General features: G+C 43.6%; 2 protein-coding genes across 2 annotated transcripts in view; both read right to left on the bottom strand.

The window, feature by feature from the left end:
* The window catches only part of LOC124312073, a 63,141-nt gene extending 55,786 nt beyond the window's left edge, over positions 1-7,355 (bottom strand). Inside the window, exon 1 of the mRNA XM_046776525.1 lies at positions 7,162-7,355. The gene's annotated coding sequence lies outside the window, so the exon portion shown is untranslated. The remainder of the gene's footprint in view (positions 1-7,161) is intronic.
* A 6,501-nt stretch (positions 7,356-13,856) lies between these two features.
* Positions 13,857-16,704, bottom strand: LOC124311973 (zinc finger MYM-type protein 1-like). The gene is made up of 5 exons (XM_046776341.1): positions 16,540-16,704; positions 16,305-16,476; positions 15,631-16,161; positions 15,045-15,533; positions 13,857-14,977 (listed from the first exon to the last, which is right to left on the bottom strand). The coding sequence occupies exons 1-5, from the start codon at positions 16,702-16,704 to the stop codon at positions 13,857-13,859; spliced, it is 2,478 nt and encodes an 825-aa protein (XP_046632297.1).
* Positions 16,705-17,622: the final 918 nt, after the last annotated feature.

The raw sequence follows: 17,622 nt of genomic DNA on the forward strand, positions 1-17,622 counted from the left end.
CGTGGAAGGCACGTTCACACTTTTCGTTGTGAAGAAACGGTTGCTTAAACCAAAAATACGTAGTACGTAAAACGCTCAAAAACCCTGTAGTCTGAACGTGGCTTTAGGGAACTAAAACTTATAATTAGTTTTTCTTCCCTCTCTCTCTCTTAGTTATTACGTCGCGGAAAAGTCACACACACATATTGAGCCGTTTCCGGTCGAAGGAAGATTGTTAGGTAGCAGACACAACGGGGACGTCTGCCAAGAGTCAGGGCTCCCGGATCGCGTTTCATCAATAATGATCCTAGCAGCTATTATTTGATGCAAGACCGACAGGCAGAATGTCAATAGAAGAATAATGAGACGCAAAAAAAAAGTAAAGCGCAAAGTTGGGTCCAGGATAGAAAAGAATATCCCTGATATTGAGACATATTGTAGACGATGGCAAGAGGGGGCGTCATCGAGTTAGTCCATGGAATATGCATCGCACGATACATAATACAAGAAGCAAAAAAGTACGTCATAACTGAAGAATAAGTTGGAGAATTGCGTTTCTAAAAGTTGCGAGCAATAGAAGCATCCGAATAAATTGAAGAGGGTGAAAGTGAGAGCGAGATCAGATAATTTATGCCGATCCTCTTCCATATTCTGTCATTCACCAAAAAAAGAGACGCCGGCAAAAGAAGAATAAACCAACTCTTTTTTTTGTATATTTTTTAGAGGGAAATGCGCGGACCGGACAAAGAATCAAAGGGTGGAAGAAAGAGAAAAAAAAAAGAAAATAAATGCAAGATAATAATTTTAAAAGGGGACGTCGGATAAAAAGTGGCGCCATCGTGAGAATCGGGCAGCTGACGTAAAACTTTGACGCAGATGAATATGCATGCGGGGCACACTGCATTTGCGCTGTATAGGAGTAAAGAAAAATTCATAGAGAGATGGACCTGAAATATTCTCGATTCTTCCCTGCTCCTCCATCGTCATCATTACTGCATTTCCATAAATGTCAATCTGCATGCGCGTCTAATGACCGGCCGGGAGATAGAAAAACAAACATACCAACCTAGACGAGTTGTACAGTCTTTCATGAAAATCATTAAAATGATACCGGCACGCACCAAGCCGGAAATGAAGCCAATTGACGCCAGCGCTCGTCCCCGAAATCCGGTTTCAAAACCTGCAAGCAATGTCATTCACCGAATTCAATATAATTTCCTTTTTTTCAAAGGGACCTTCTCATTCGGTTCCATGACAGCTAGGGAAAACAAATTAAATAGATTGGAACTATTTGATACAGAATGCCGTGTAGGCCGGTGTAGGCTCTAAGTGAGGCAAACGGGGCATGAAGCTGGCGGAATATGAAACGCCATTCATCAAATCGAATCAAATCGGTATTATGTCTTGTTAAGTTTGTTGTCACAAAGTGTTGACCGATGAAAGCGAAGCGTGTGTATATATTGAGATACGATATCTTGCATGGCTTTTGCCGGACAATGTCATTGCCAGATGGATCGATACTTTCTCCTCTCAACCAACAACAGCTCGAAATAATCTTTAGCTTCTCTCCACATCTCTCAGTCGAGCACAGCGACGCGTTGCTGCTGAATGACGTCCGATATGGCTTTATAATATGTATTCTCACTTTCCTTTCAATCGTTTTTCTATTCCTTTTCGCAATCCCCCAGAATCTATTGACGAGCGGATTTTAGTGGCCGTCACATCCGCACACCACTCGTGTCTGAATCTACCAGCCGCGGTGGTGCGGTGCAGCTGCAAAATACTGGAAACGATGATCAAATAGAAGCAGACGATAGAGAAGAAAAAAGAATAGAATTTTCAACATTCAAAATCAAATACCGAGTGACCATATCGCAAAGTTGCGAGGAGCAAAAGGAGACGAAATTGAATCAATAAGTATTCGAATGTACCAGTTTTTATCGATTCCCATACTGTTTGAAAGAAACTGCATTTTTCTTCTGCCCCCTTTTATTTTCTTTTATGTTTTTGAAAGCTTGCAGTGTGTGCCCCCCCCCCCCTCCTTTCTATAGATCCCTGTTACGGATGTTTGTCTCTTGCACATTACATGATATGGCTCACTCACGCGTCAATGATCGGTCGGCGGATGAGCCACCCAACCAAGAACTTGCTGTCTTCATCTATCTGCCTCTGTCTCATCCCAACTCTTTTCTTTTTCTCTCTTTTAAGGGTCATCATATAGCTACTGGGCTAGTAGGCAAGCTTTAGTATATGGTGGCTAAGACACTTTTGCGGCAAAGAATAGAAATGCAGTCGGTTCGAGACCTATGGCCTATGCGAGACTCTCTCTCTCTTGGCGTTTCTCTTTTCCAACTCGTCATTCGACTTCCTATTTTGGCTTTGGCATTAACTAGGCACGGGTTTATGCCATGTTATGTTTTTGTTTTGTTTTTCTTCCTCCTTCACCGATAGCCAAAAGTTGCACATTACAGAATCACTCTCCTCTCTCTCTCTTTCTCTAGCTCCATAATCATAAGAAAAAAAAAAAAAAAAGAACTTAATTGCACGACTTGTTTTTCTTTCATCTGATACGACGCTCATCAGTAGCCCAGGCGAGGACGACGGCACTTGGCGCGCAGCGCAGTGTATTTAATGTTAACAAACGACTGGATGTTTCGGATCAGAAAAGCTGTGTGCGTATAGTGTACAACTGTACACACAGCACACACAAAAGCAATATAAGGCACCAAATAAAGTCAGCCAAGAACACAAGTGGAGGGAATAATCACAAAAACACAAGTTTGGCGAGTGCTATCGGCACGCTTCAGTTGGCCCACTCTTTGATTGTTGTGACTTGAAAAGAGGTGATTGTATTTGGCCCCCGTCGTGCTGTACCTCCTCCCCAGTGAGAAACAAGTGCGGAACGGGACGGTGGCGGCGGCGGCCACTAACTCTGACGAGACGAACTGAATTAACTTTATCCATAAAACATGTGTTTGATCATATTCCTTTGTTCGCCATTTCTCTCGGCACTCCTCCTGCTGCTCCAACTCGTCCGGCTCTCACTCTCGACTAGACTACGACTACGTACCACTAAAGCCTATGGATCACTTAACGAGCACGCCGACTTTCACTGCTCTTCTACACGAGCTATAGCCGCCGAGATAAAATGAATCCAGCAGCAGTTGTTTTTGTGTTTTGGCTGGCAAGTTTATACTGTGCACGTCAAACTGCTCTTTGCCTCCCGTCAAGTTAAATTTGATTCCACCCAGAGATTTGAGTCGATTCCCGAGCCTTTCAAATCAACCCAAAACTTGTCTGGAAAATCAAATATTAATTTGACGAACTTTATGTGTGTGTATATACGTCGCTAACAGACTTTGAATACGGTAGGGCCCTGTGCGTGAGAGGCGCATCCCTTTGGCATCGATTCAGCAACCGTGACTCTTATAACTGCACCGGCACGAAACCAATTGAAACTGTGGCGCTCAGCAAACAATCACTTATAGATCGTTTTCTCTTCTGTTTGTTGCTGGTGCTATATGTATATCTTTCTAGAGAATATACCCCACGTCATGTCATAAATCTACGGTCGCAACTTGTGTGTGTGTTGTACCTCGGTGTAACAAGGAAGAGAGAGAGAGAGAGAGAGAGAGGAGTCAACCCCCCTACATTTCGTGATTCTCGCTCCCGACGCTACGCCGTTACTTTGGTTCCAAGTTTCTTGAAATGACTCTTGTTCGTTTTATGGTTTTATGGGCTCGCTCCTGACCGAAAATGACGCGTGCACGACTCGTGCTACCCAACGACTTGCTTGACAAGAATACCGCCATGCTACCGTTTTCTTCGATTGACAGGAACTAAGCAAACAAAAACAGAATTCTACCCAGAAAAGTTGACAAGTCTCAAGATGTCGCAGTACTAAGAAAAATATTACCAAATGGCGGGTAAAAATAACCGCCCAGTTAATGCAAACAAGCAAGTAACATTGGAGGTATTGAAAAAACAATAAAAATGTGTCCAAGGGGGGGGGGGGGGGTTGCTATGGCGACAAACTGGACCAACGAAAAATACAAACACGCAACCACAATAGACGTTGGTCAATGGAGTTTTGGAAATATTGACGTTGAAAAAGAAACGAGAGGAAACAAAAATAAAAATTAGGCGCTATGCAAACACTCACGCCCACCGGATAGGATGTCAAAAGAAAAGAGGAGTCAAAAGAGTGCCGAGGGAAAGAGAGAGAGAGAGAGATGGATCGATCCACTCATCCGCTCCGGAAAAAGTTTTCATAGACTCTCCTCCATCAGAGACAGGGGGGCTACTATACTATACGTATATGTATAAATATATAACCCCTAGGCAGCAGCAAAGCAAAACTGAAGCGAATGAACAAAGGAGTATTTATACAATACAGAAGGACTTGTCGGCCATTGACGAGAGTATGCGGATCACGCGACGGTAGTAAACCAACATATAAATATAGATACGATATTGTATAAAGTGTAGACACCACTATATACTGAAAAGTCGCCATGCTCTGCCTAGTGTCTACGCTGTGTGTACATACACTACATATATACTACATCCACGTATAAAAAGAAAGAGAGAGAGAGAGGGAGCTGGGATGAGTATTTATATAGAAACATATAAACAGCCTGGCAATAGAAGAAGAGGGGGAAAACGACGATGGGCGGCCTCAAACAGACACGGGATTAGCATTTTATGATGCACAGCGTCTTCTCCTTCTTCTATCCGCCGAGATTTCGTCGTCGTCGCCTATATCTGGGCCGCCACCCTCACACAACTCCACCCTCGGTCCTTTCTCGCATGGCACCAAACGAAACGTTGACTGCCATGGCGCTGTGTGTGCATTGATCTCACGCGTGAATCGAATGTCTGTCCCCGAAAGGCGCAGCTCTTCGCTGGTGAAAAGCAACAGCAAAATGAAGAGACAAACGTATAGATAGGGTGGAAACAAAAGCAAGTCTAGCTTCCGCCTTTATCTAAGATACTTTCCCCGAGTACTACACACACACATACGGTGTATTTATTTAGGACGACTCGCAAATCATCAGAGGTCTCTTAACACGACGTCTACCGGTTGTTTGTTAACCATCTTGGGGGCAATTGAAAAGAGAGAGAGAAAGGGCAAGAGATCGACAGAGTGTCGTATAGTATCTACGTTAGTTCAAAAGATAAAAAGACGAAAAGGAAAGAATCGTAGAGTGGCAACAAGAGAGACACGACGAGCTTGTGCCGGATACGTCGCTGATCAGGAAATCGACTCGAATGGAATAGCTCCGGGCTGAATCATTCACGATTGGCCCGGTCGCGGAAGCCAAGACGACGACGACGCCGGGCAATCACCAATCCACCCCCCCCCCCCCATCCTAGCGTGCTTTCCATCTGCCATTTCCACCTCGACCTCTTTCATGTTCCTCTTTAACAGCATTTCCCAGCGACACGAAGAGACGACGAAGGGGGGCCCTGTCGATGATGAGCGAGCGAATAAGGAAGCCAGTCGAAAAGTGATTTGGTGACATTTTCTTCGTATGCCTAGCTGGGTGGCAATATTCTTCGTTCCGTCTTCCCGGCGACGACGTTAAGCCAACCTTGTCAAAACATCGTTCTCCCTTTTCGTAATACCTGCAGAGGAGACCCTATCTATGGAAATCTGGCGCGCTATATAGTAGTTATACACAGAAATGAGCGACGGGGGGGGGGGGGGTTTCTCCTATAAGGCCACTTTGTACATGCGATAGTCATCGTCATTATGTCCATCTAAGTAGGTCTATGGCTCCTTTCAGATCTCCGGGTACATTCAAGTATCTCTGCCCATCTTCGCCCGCGAGACTCTGGCAAATGCAGACGAGCAGAAAGGGGTTGCGCTGGAAGGATAAAGAACAAGAAGTAGGTCGCAGCTAGAGAGACTCTCTGCCAGCGTCAAAGGGAGTATGCAGCAGCAAAGAGGGATCGAGGTGCCGCCCAACGTTCAGGAGCCAAGAATTTCATTACTGTCGGCCCCCTCTTCTTCTTCATCGTCGACGTCTCTTTCTCATTCCTCCATTATCAGTCAACGTCAAAGATCAAGGAGCGCTATATCTAATCTCTCCATAATAACCTGCCCGAAAAGAAATACTAGAGAGCATGTCGCAATTTTCCGACTCTTCCAGGCAAGTGCTGGGAAGTCACCGATGCTGAATTCTATACCCGGCTCTCCCTTTGGCTGTACACTGTAGTACAGACTCTACTACGTATAGCCTTGCAGCACCAGCAAGTGGCAGCAGCTCAAAGTTGCCCTAGCATTCGATAAATCACTTGCAATGTTTGCTCTGGGACACGCCCGGTCAACAGACTCCCAAATGCTGTTCAACTTTGCCGACCGTATAGACGGACTCACTCTTGCTGCTACTACCACCACCACCACCACTAACACGGGGAAACAGCATAAAGAGATGATGTCGAATAACGGCGGTGAATAGAGTTTGCCCAGAAATTGAAAGACCTTAGCTTTTGCGCATATACAAGTTGAGAGAGAGCGTGTTATTCTCGAGCTTTCTGCTCAGAGTCTCTATATTGTGACTCGATTCGGTTAAACTAAGTCGACAAAGTGGGTGGAATAGTCAAGCAGACTACGTAGCAGAGAGAGCATTGAGGAGGAGGGGGGGGGGGGGGAAAGAAGAAGGTGGGCAACCGAATGAGGCGGACGGATTTTGAAACTTTCGCCTCTCGTCTCCAGAGAGAGACGAGACCTTTGGTTCCCCTGTATCCATCTGATTTATTTACAATAGAATCTATTAGATTGATTGGACGGTGGTTGGGAACTAACAACAAAAATAAAAAGAGACGACATTAAAATAGCAACGGAGCATGCGACCCGCAGAAAATTTGCTATGCGTAATTAACAACACCAAAAAATATCTCATGGCGAATGTACGTATAAAAACATCATCAGTGGCAGAGGGGAAAACAAGAGAATAATTGACACCCAAACATTAGCAAAGTTCCGTACTTCTGTATACGCTCACGCCCTTTCCTGTTTTTTCTTTGTTGTGCATGGGCGTTTTATTTAAAAAAAGAAGGAATTGAACAAAACAATCCTTTATCCATCTTTTTCTTCGCACCGAGTCAACTATTCATATATTGCAACGGCAATAGCCGTGACGTCTAACTCTCTATATTTAACGATAATGGACTTACTTGCAGACTAGTTTGGTGTCTATCCATCCGTCCTGGATCCTGGGAATACGGATGCTCTTCGTTGGGAGGCATCCGTGTAACTTATCCCTTTCTCATCACTGTCGAGCCCGCTAATACCTAGAGATTGACAAAAGAAAAAAAAAATCTTCAATAGAGACTGATTGATAATAATTCGAGACGTAGTTAATGAGTTATTCCAAGACTTGGATGATTGAGAGGCCCTCGTTCCTGTACGAGGGAGCGAAAGGGAATGGAAAGATGGCGAGGGGAAAAATAAAAGTTGATACAAGCAGCAACAAAACAATCCACTCCAGACCGAGGACCGGAACCGGTCGATAATGTTTCAAGCAGAGGAGAGTCGACCTAATCAGTAATCATGTGACGGGCAAAGTTTTCTCGAGCGTATAAGAGCCGTCGGTCTTAGTCTGGTAGTCGTCTCCTCGAAGCTTCCAGTGCACCTGACGGTCTGATAACAATTCCCAAGTATATCACAGAGCTCAAGTAAGGGGGGGGGGGGCAATAGGACGAAATGAGTATTTCCTAAAATTCCACTGTCGGTGAGGCTGTCTTTGCCAGTCAACTTTTAGTAACTAGTGCGTCGTCGTGCACTTGATTTCCGTCTCTCCCAGTCTCTCCACACATTTTTAAAAAGGCTTGCCAGACTTTAACCAATCGACTAGCGACGAGTTGGTGGCGCACACACACAATCTACATTTGACTTTTCTCAACTTCTCCGTCCCAACTCTTCGTCTTTCTTTTACATCCGCCATCCGCGACTAAGGGAAGTTATATTTCATAGGACACAGATGTTATCGTCAGTGGTAGACAAGAGAGACACCGATGGTTCAAAGTCTCACGCTTCACGGTTAACCAGCAACTCGAATTCGCCAATGTACGCGATATAGTTCAGCACCCGGCAAAACCTAACCGGGCATCGCATGTGACACTGTGAGAGAAGTGAATAATTTATTGCATCGGTCGGTATATAATCCATCAGGCTCAAAGGATTCGTTGGTGAATAGGCAAAAGGGGGGTGATGTCAAATGCCGTGAAAGAGAATGAAAAGAGATTCGTCAAGAGTCCCATTGACATCAAGAAGGAGAGAGAAAAATAAGCAAAGGGGCAACAACAAGAGGTTGGTGTTGATGGAGGGGGGTTCGAGTGGTTTGGCTCGCGTGTTTTTACTGAGAAGTCTTGATTATTTTCCTGCCCAGTCAGCAGCTACAAGAGCGGAAATATTTCTCACCCCTCAAAGCTATATTGCATGAAGTGCTGTATCTTGCAATCGTATGGGCGTGTACACATACACGCATAAAATGAGGCGAATAACTAAAGCCAAAAGTGATGAATAGAGCCGGGGGAGACTCCCCGGAGCGTTGGCTTAGTAGTTGAATTTTTTTTTTCCCCCTTGTTTGGTTTTCATTCAAAGTGGGTCACTCATACGTAATCATCATCAGTTTGAAATATTCTCCATTCTCTTCGGCGATTCTCTTCACCCCTGTTTTTGTTAACTATAGTAAATGGGGGCTTTTCTCTCCATTACAAGTTATACAAGAGTTTTTGGTCGATAGCAAAATGAACTGAGAGAGGCAGAACAGCGGGAGGCCCGATTCAAATGTTTGAGAAGAAAATCTTTTTCAACTAGAAAGTTGCTCGTTACGTATTCACCCGCCGCGATGATCTAGTGTGTGTATAAATAACTCCGGGGAAAAAAGTTTGTACAAAAGTGTTTAATGTAACGGCAGGAATAAAAGTTCTAACATACGATTTGAAGAGAGAGGAGAGACGAGGAAGAAGAATCAAGGTATTATGCAAATGCAAAACATGTCCCGGCCCATAAATTTAGACTGCAACAACTCATTCGACTACAGGAATGAATTTCTGATAACGGAAATACAACGGCGAATTTCAATACCTATACTATAGGCTGAAAAATATATTTTAAAAAATAAATAAAAAAATAAAAAAGATTTTATTCCGGTTTACCGCCCTCCGCATCTGTAAAGCATACATTATAGTCCCGCGATCCATCCAACTCTCCAGCAGTTGCCCCATTTTCAAATCCCTATACCATCAAGGGGAGTTGGTCGTTTGTAGCTTACAGCGTTCGTACTACTGAAGGTTTATACATGACTAATGACATATATATGGGAAATTGTGCCTCAAGTTCAAGGGATTTGCTTCGTGAGATAGGAATAAGCCGAGACCGATGTCATCACGGTACAGGGAGCGAAACACTATATCTCTTATTCCTGACTTGGTCTGAAATTCTAGTAGTCATGGCCCCCCGACCGTCAACGAACTACCGCACCGAAAGAAAAAAGAAAGAAAAAAGAAACCAACGATTCCGGTTAATAACATTCTAACCACCAGCCATCATCGAAACTATCGTTTCGATATTTACGGCCAAATTATCTCTATAAGCCCCGTACTTCTTCGTTTATTCCCAGGGTTTTATGGATCAAACATCTCTGCGTTGACGGCCCAATCATATAAAAAGTCGTACCGGATTTTATGATCCATCATGTCGATTGCAAAGGTAATAAGAAAACACTGAAATGCTTCCAGATTCTGTGGCGGATTGAAAACGCCCCCGTCGCACACAAGTCAGCGCCCGGTAATAACAAAAGCCAAACTTTCTGAGAAAGATCGAGATTTTCATCTGAAAATCCATTTGTAAGAAAATTGCCTCCCACTACTTGAGAACCCGCTCGTCATTTCTACTGGCAGCGCCGACAGGGCGTGATGCTAACCGTCCGTCTTTCACATCACATCCTCAATAATCACGAAAATGGACTTGTCCCTGATGGATCTGTCGTTCTGCGCCACGTCGTCCGTCCTATAAGCCGATGGTAAACTGAGAAGGTCTCGACAGGATGTCAAAGAAAGAAAGAAAGAAAGAAAGAGAGGAAGGAAGAAAAAAAGGGCCGACAGGGGGGCAGTTGGAGGGCTTAACATGGGGCAACCGTGCGGCAAATGCGCCGACACGCACGCCAACACGCACTTAATCGAATAAGATTAATACTGTATATATATATATATATGTGTGTGTGTGTGTGTGTACACGCACAAGCACACGGTAGTATAGTATTCCTTCAGAAGAAGCGAGGGAGTGTACCCTAGCTGGGAATTTGAAGCGCATAGGGGGCAAGCGGGGTCTTGGACTTTCTGACAATCGATCGACTTTGGACACGCCATCAAATTGTATACCACGGTGTGTATTTAGTACGTATATTGCTTGTTCTTTTTCCCACCTTCCCCATACGTTTTGAGATCGACAAAGAGGGACGTGTGGGAGTAAGGGGGTCGGAACAAATTGGCTGAAAGAAAACAACGTTCAGCTGATCTCTTTTAAGTCAATTTGGAGAGTCAAAAACACGATAAGGGTCGGTAAACAAGCCGATTCTTTCATGTTTTCAACAAAATTGCATCCCTGAAACGAACTAGGCTTATAATATAAGATCGGAACAATATTGATTATGAAACAACGTTCATTTTAATAAATCACGAAATTCACAGTGTGCCTCGCGCTTCCTCGCCACGGCTGCATGCGTAATGAACACGAGGAAAGCCGTAAACAGAGTTGAAATTAGGTTCAACTTTTTTTTCTTTTTTCTTTTTTCTTTACTCTCTGTTTATATGGCTGTCCATCACGCCATCGGTCGATACCTCTGCCACTGCGACTTCTTTTGTGCGTTGTACAATTGATGTGAATCATCGACTTTGTTTGTACGGGATGTGTGAGCAAGAGGACCCCCCTACTGCCCGGTGATTGGCAGCGAGAACAAGGGCGTCGTACTATTGTTTGCTCTACAAACTAAACTCTGTTGATCAAACCTATACTTAGACGGTCCTGTATATATTGTGATCCCCATTGTACAGAAATATTACATGAGGGGGGGGGGGAATTGCGTCTCTCATTTGTATTTCATTTCTCAAACGGAAAGCGAGTTAAACATGATGTACATCGCATTACAAGTTGATCCAAGAAATTCACGGTCGTTTCACACCATCGCATTCGCGAAAAGTGGCAAATGAATTCTAGCTAGCTGGAAAACCACATTTGCATTTCCAACCTTGTTTCATTTGCCACTATGATTCAACTCTTTTTGTTTCCATTATGCAGAGAGTTCTTTGAACGTTAGTGAGTTACGTTAAGCGACAGTTACGTGAGCGAATTTGCAACATTTCCCTGTACAGCATCGGGTGAAAAGGTGACGTCACAAGGGTGACACAGCGTAGACAGACGACTAGACGAACGAATCAAATCATGTCAAGTGTGTGAAGAATTGGAAAAGAAAAAAGATAAATAAAACTGGAGTCTAGGTGACGAAACTGACGATGAATTTGAGTGTCGAATTCACATCAACGGGCAACTCCCGGTCTCCCGCCAGGGGAAACTTCATCTTGGCTCTTCGCAGACCGGCAAACTTTCTAAATGCGAATCGATCGCTCGTCTGTGTAACTCGCCGTCGTCTATGGCGCGTTATTATGTTATTTGTAGTTGCAACAAATCTTGCTTCGAGAGCAATCGTTGCAGCTTGAATTGAAATACCATGACAACACCATAAAAGATGTGCCTGGACACAGTTATAGCGTGTCATACCGATTCCAGAATGCTATATCTCTTTTGCTCTATCGTTTTTGTTTTTTTTTTTTTGGGGGGGGGGTTCTTAGTTTTTTGCGCTACGAGATCGACGTCTACCGGCGTCCTCACCACCTACCGGACAAATGTTACATCAGAAGAAGGGCGTTACCCCGACGTCGGCTAAGTAACGTGAGCGCTAGAGGGTGCCGGCGAAGCGTCCCAACTCACGCAAATAATACTAGACACTTACGCAGAAATTTGACGTCGTTCGACTTCATGTTCGGTAAAGTAGCCTAGTTTGTTCAGTTGTACCGACATTATACATATATATACGGCAAAGAGCAACGATAAACCGTTAAAACCCCGAAAAGGACATACAAATAAAATAGCCAACAGCGAACAAACGCAATTGGATGCCTAATTGGGTTCCGACTGAGGTAATAAGACGGGCGCTAAGACTACTAGTGTAGTATAATAATACGAAAGAACAGAGATCCCAGTATATAAATACTGTATAATGGCACTCCCTGTATACGTTCGGGTTGTTAAATAATAAAAAAGAAGAGATAAAGAGAGACCATTAAGAACTCGGCGCCTGTAAATAAGAATGAAGTGAGTAAAAGCTGTATAAAAAGAAATGACGCAAACATTAAAAGTGCCAACAATCGCTTGTTCCGTCGTCAAACGACCGGCTGCGTATTATTAGCGACCGAAATTTAAAAATGAAATATTGTGTCGTGAAATGTTTAATATAGTTCCACTATTTACCAGTGCGGTACACACACATCGAGCGTGTACGCATTATATTGATCACGAAGAAAACGAGAAGCTACGATAAAAAGCGGCAGTTTCGTTAATATATGTGAAATTGTTTGAAACAACGTCAAAGTAAACTAAATAATTCGACGTCTATCGATTTTCCATCGATTGCTCAATAAATAATATAACCTCGACAAATCGAAATTTATTAAATAAAATCACGCGTACCAACCTACCTACCTACCTACCGCGCGGGCACCGACTATTCAATACAACTCGATAATAATTAAGATTGAAGGCGCGGTCTCTTGTGTTGTTCATGTTTTGCCATCATTCCCGTCACCGGAGTTCATATTTTGGGGTTCTGCAAAGGTGGAGGGGCCGCCGGGACCCGAACCTTGTGACGTGTGGCGTCCAAAAGTCTTTCATGTAGTTGCACAGTATGTCCTGGAGAATTGATTCAGACCAGTTAGAGGGCATGTGTGGCTGACTTCGTCTGTGCACAAACACACTGCTCAGACTGCTTGTGTGTAGTATATATTATGGACATCAAGCGGCACGCGGAGTTTCATTAGCCCGCACGCATTAGACTTCGTTCACGAGAGATTTATCAAGGGATTTTTTTTGTTTGTTAAACGACGGGACCCGGATGGATGTTGTTGCCAATGCGTGGGCTTTCTGCTTTGTGCCGGCGACCTACACAGCAAGTCAGCAAGTACAAACAAACTATAGGGGAAAGCGTGTTTCACGGCCGACAAAAGATCTTTTGGCAGAGGGAATTCAAAGGAAGGATCTTGGATCTTTGAAATTTCAAACTACAAAGAGAAAGGAAGTCTTCTTCTCTGAAATCTCCCTCGAGAGTTCAACCAGCCGAGAAATCCGCGGTAAAAAGTCCAGCAGTGATTTGTGGTCATTGTTCCAAGCATTTCGACTCTCTCGTTTCCCAGCCAAATTTCGCAGCTTTGGCATTCAGTTCATCATCATCAATTATTCCCGACCGATCCGCATTCATTTGCAGAAATGGTTGCAGGGGCAGGGCCGCAGAGAGCTATTTTGGCGCCCGGGGCAGGCGTCGTCCGGCGCCCTGCCACTTTCGAGTAATACAGTTCTAAAAAAAATTGGACAAAATTTGACGATGAACCAAATAGGCTTTCATTTATTTTAGTTTGCAGTTTTCTGGGTTATTACATTTCAAGATAGCACAGTAGTCTAGTTTAACTAGTCACTTCATCCGTGCAGTATTTAGTATTAGTAAAGCACGTAAAATCCAATATTCTATGCGCATAGATCGTTATTCAGTAGATAGATCCAACAGGCATTCAAGACATCACAAATCACAATCACATATTTATGCAAGGCATATTTTGCGAGCTTTCCTCGACGCGAAATTTGAAATTACTTCTTCGTACGACACGGATCTGGCCAACTCGTTTTCAATAGATAACATCATAAGGCTCGAAAGCCTTTCCTGTCCCATGGTCGCTCTAAAATAGTTCTTGATGATTTTCATTTTGCTGAATGACCTTTCTCCCTCGGCGACAGAGACTGACATCGTATTGAAAATCCGCAGAAGGATGCAGATCGATGGAAACATGGGTTCTAGCCCCTTAGAAAAGATCTGATTGAGGAGTTTCAATGAGTTACCAGGATTAAACAGGGCCCCTTTCACGCGATCAAAGTGACGAATTTCTGCCACAAGATCTTCTTCATTCACGTCGGTAGAGTAGAACTTGGCAAGCTCACGGGCTTTTCGTTCTTGAGCAACAATATCATCAGTCAATGACCATATGAAATCAAATCTAGCATAAACCTCTTTAACGACTTCGAATCTTGATCGGATTTGTTGTATAAGATGATCCAATCCAACGTTGAAAACACTCACCTCGAACTTCTTCTGTGCGCTGTCGTGGAAGTAGGCTATATTCGGAGGTTCATCATGGTGCCTTTTTGTTTTCCTTGTTCGTTTGACTTCAAAGTCCTTTTCAAAACCGAGAGATTCGGCCACCAATTTTGCTTCTGACAAAAGTTCGTTCCATGACGAACGAATGCGGCCCAAATCATCTAATAGCTGATTGATGAGGATAATTTCGTCGTCAATTGCAATTGAATTAGATTGCAAGAGACGACTGACGTCGTCCACCGCTTGAAGCGTCTTGAGCCATACAGTAAGAAGGACCACCGTATCAAAAGATTTTAACCATTTCTTTAAGGATTTGGCTTGATTGACCATTTCGCCAGTGAGGTCCAGTTTATCGACACAATAGTCAAGTGCCGTGATGATTTCTCGCGGTCTCTTAGCCAAGGGTTTGACTGCGTCGATGCGCGCTGACCATCTAGTGTCAGATAGCTTGTGAAGGGATATTCCGGTTGATTCTAGCAATATTTTCCATCTAGCAGGACTGCAACTGAAGAACACGTAAAGCGCTTGAATATTTCCGAAGAAAGTCTTCATTTCTGCGGATGATTCAGCTACAGGGAACATACACTGCCATCGAGTTTTTTTTTAGAACGAGAGCCTGCGCACCAATGTAGGTACCTGCCATATTAGAGCCATTGTCATAGCCTTGTCCTCTGCAGTTTTGCAGATCTATCTTCTCTCTGGCAAGGACGTCAAAAATCAGATTAGCAATGTCGACACCCTTCTTTTTCTCCATATCTTCGACTCCTAGAAAACGCTCCCTTATTTCCCACTTCTTCTCATCCGTTTTGAAGAAAACAAAGCGAAGGACAAAAGTGATTTGCTCAGTGTGGGATTCATCCGGCGTCCCGTCAGTGATGATCGTGTAGTAGATGGATGCTTTGATTTCTTTCAAGACGGATTCTTTGACGATAGAGGCGCACTCTTTTATAAACTCGTTCTGAGATTGCCAAGAGAGGTAATGAGCCTGCATTCTCGAACCCTCCTGCTGATGACGAGCAACGTTTTCGAGATGGTGTTTAATAACATGGTTGTGCTTTGAAATCATTTGAAGCGCTCCGATAAAGTTGCCGTTTCCTTGCTCGTCAATCACGGAACTGCTTTGGCCTGTTTAATTTATGAATGAACACAAACGTATTATCGAGTTAATTACATATTGTTTTAGTAGTGTCTATATTTCGTCAGTCATCTGTTATTTTCTCACCTCTGAATGCTAAGTTGCGTGAAGCTAAAAACAGTGTTACGTCTAAAATCCCTCGGAGAATTTCACGCCATTTAGCTACTTCAGCAGTAATTGCTTTTTGCAAACTCGAATCAATCCCTGTGTGGTCTGCGAGACTTGCAAGACAAGTTTTCCAATCGAGGTAATACTTCTGATGTATTTGGCTGCCCTGATGAGAAGAGACGCGATCATACAGTTTTCTCCAGTTATCTTTGATGCCACCGTTCCAACGGAAAAGGAGAGAACTCTCTGAAGCTGCTCCTTGTTTGCCGAAAACCGAACAAGGGAAGCACAAAAGTGCGGCTGATGAGGAACTCCAAACCAAAAAATCTCTTGGAACGCTTTCGCCGTTAGGTAGTTTCTGAAAAAGAATATTCTTCGGGAATTCTCTCTTCTTGCTATCTCGCGGAAAGTTGGTTGGAAGAGCTGGAGGGCCTTTCATCACGATATCATCTCTATCACTTTGCTTCAAATCACGAGGCCAATGTATCGGATCAGTTGCTATCTGGATACCTATCACGCGCCATAAAAATTTTAAATTTAAATATATAGATTGACCGTTGTCGTTTTTATCTTGGACGAAATTTAATTAGGAAGTTATTGATGAGCATAGCTCCATGGGGTTGTTATTGTTATTGAATTATAGACATATTTACCACTCTCTGCTTGAAGTGCGTCAGAAATAGTTTTGTCATCATTGTCAGAATCTAACGTGACCTCACTTTCACAACTTTCGTCAGAGCCTTTCGAGGCAACCGGCTGCAATAATTGAGCTGAATCTTGAATTGATTCCTCCGATACCTGATCTCTAGACCGTTCGAGGGGATCCTACATTAAAGATTTTTCCAGACATTCATCTCTAGTGCCACACTCTATAACTTAATTGATTACCTCATGACTGCTGGATGTGCAAGTGGACGATCTGGTTGTACCTGTTTCAGTAAAAAACCCTAAATCTCTTAGCGTACGTTTATTTTTGTTAACTTCATCCTCTTTTTTCTTTGCCTTAGCACGATTTTGCGCCCCGGAAAGCTTTTTATGGCCCATCGAAGCCATGAGGACTTATTGAATAAACAGTTCAACACTAGGAAAACAAGCATGGCCTGATGGCCACCTAGTGGGCTAGTTGAGTAGTGAAGTAATTGGAAAATCGTTTTCATATCGCTTACTCGCTTCTCTCACTTTCTCACTTTCGTCCTAAAATTCAATTTAAGTATGAAATAACATAGACGATTTCCTATTTCAAGACACATCATTTACAATCATTTATTTATTTCTTTCATTTTTTAATTTCTGTTTATTTTTTCGCGCCCCCCGCTTTTTTGCGCCCCCCAATTCTTGGCGCCCAGGGCAGCTTGCCCCTCTAGCCCCCCCCTCTCGGCGGCCCTGTGCAGGGGAACTAAATGATTTTCTCTTCAAATTCTTCTGCGTGATCCTGGAAATCGTCAGGAAAAAATTGTTCCTGCCTTTGTTATTTGCATCAGCTCCCCTCTTTTGTCTCAAAATAGGAAGTACCTACAACTAAGCCACTGGGAAACGATGACTTGTATATTACAATCTTACTCAGGCTTCCGACGCCTGGCATTTTTCAATCTAGCGCGAGCGCTCCATTTCAATAAGGAGGAATATGGCCAAAAATGAAAGCCAAGCGCCCCCCAATTTCCCGAGCAACGAAACCCATCGACGATGATTCTCTTTCTCATCTATTCTCTTCTTCACTCTATCAAGGAGGAGGGAGACTGTGTGGGCAGGCAGAAGCTGCACCGAGGGGCTTCAGTCCATATTTTCGAGTCATTCATTCCTGTCACCTTATTCTTCTCCCCCCCCCCTCCACTCCCGCCGTTCCAATATCCTTTTATTTATGAATATGTTTCTCTCTTTTTTGTTTTCCTTTTTCTTTTTGCGCGTTTCTATTTTCCGCAATATAAATGGGGGATTGGCCTGTGTTGCGGAGATGACCGCGCGCCCAAATTG

This window comes from Daphnia pulicaria, chromosome 8 (genome assembly GCF_021234035.1).
Source record: "Daphnia pulicaria isolate SC F1-1A chromosome 8, SC_F0-13Bv2, whole genome shotgun sequence".
Lineage (NCBI taxonomy): Eukaryota > Metazoa > Arthropoda > Branchiopoda > Diplostraca > Daphniidae > Daphnia > Daphnia pulicaria.

What these genes read in the sequence shown, in the direction of transcription:
- LOC124311973 (XM_046776341.1), bottom strand. Translation starts at nt 16,704, where the DNA reads ATGGCTTCGATGGGCCATAAAAAGCTTTCCGGGGCGCAAAATCGTGCT. An exon ending in GCACATCCAGCAGTCATGAG is followed by an intron (nt 16,477 to 16,539) that starts GTAATCAATTAA and finishes TCTTTAATGTAG; the next exon opens with GATCCCCTCGAACGGTCTAG. An exon ending in CGCACTTCAAGCAGAGAGTG is followed by an intron (nt 16,162 to 16,304) that starts GTAAATATGTCT and finishes GGCGCGTGATAG; the next exon opens with GTATCCAGATAGCAACTGAT.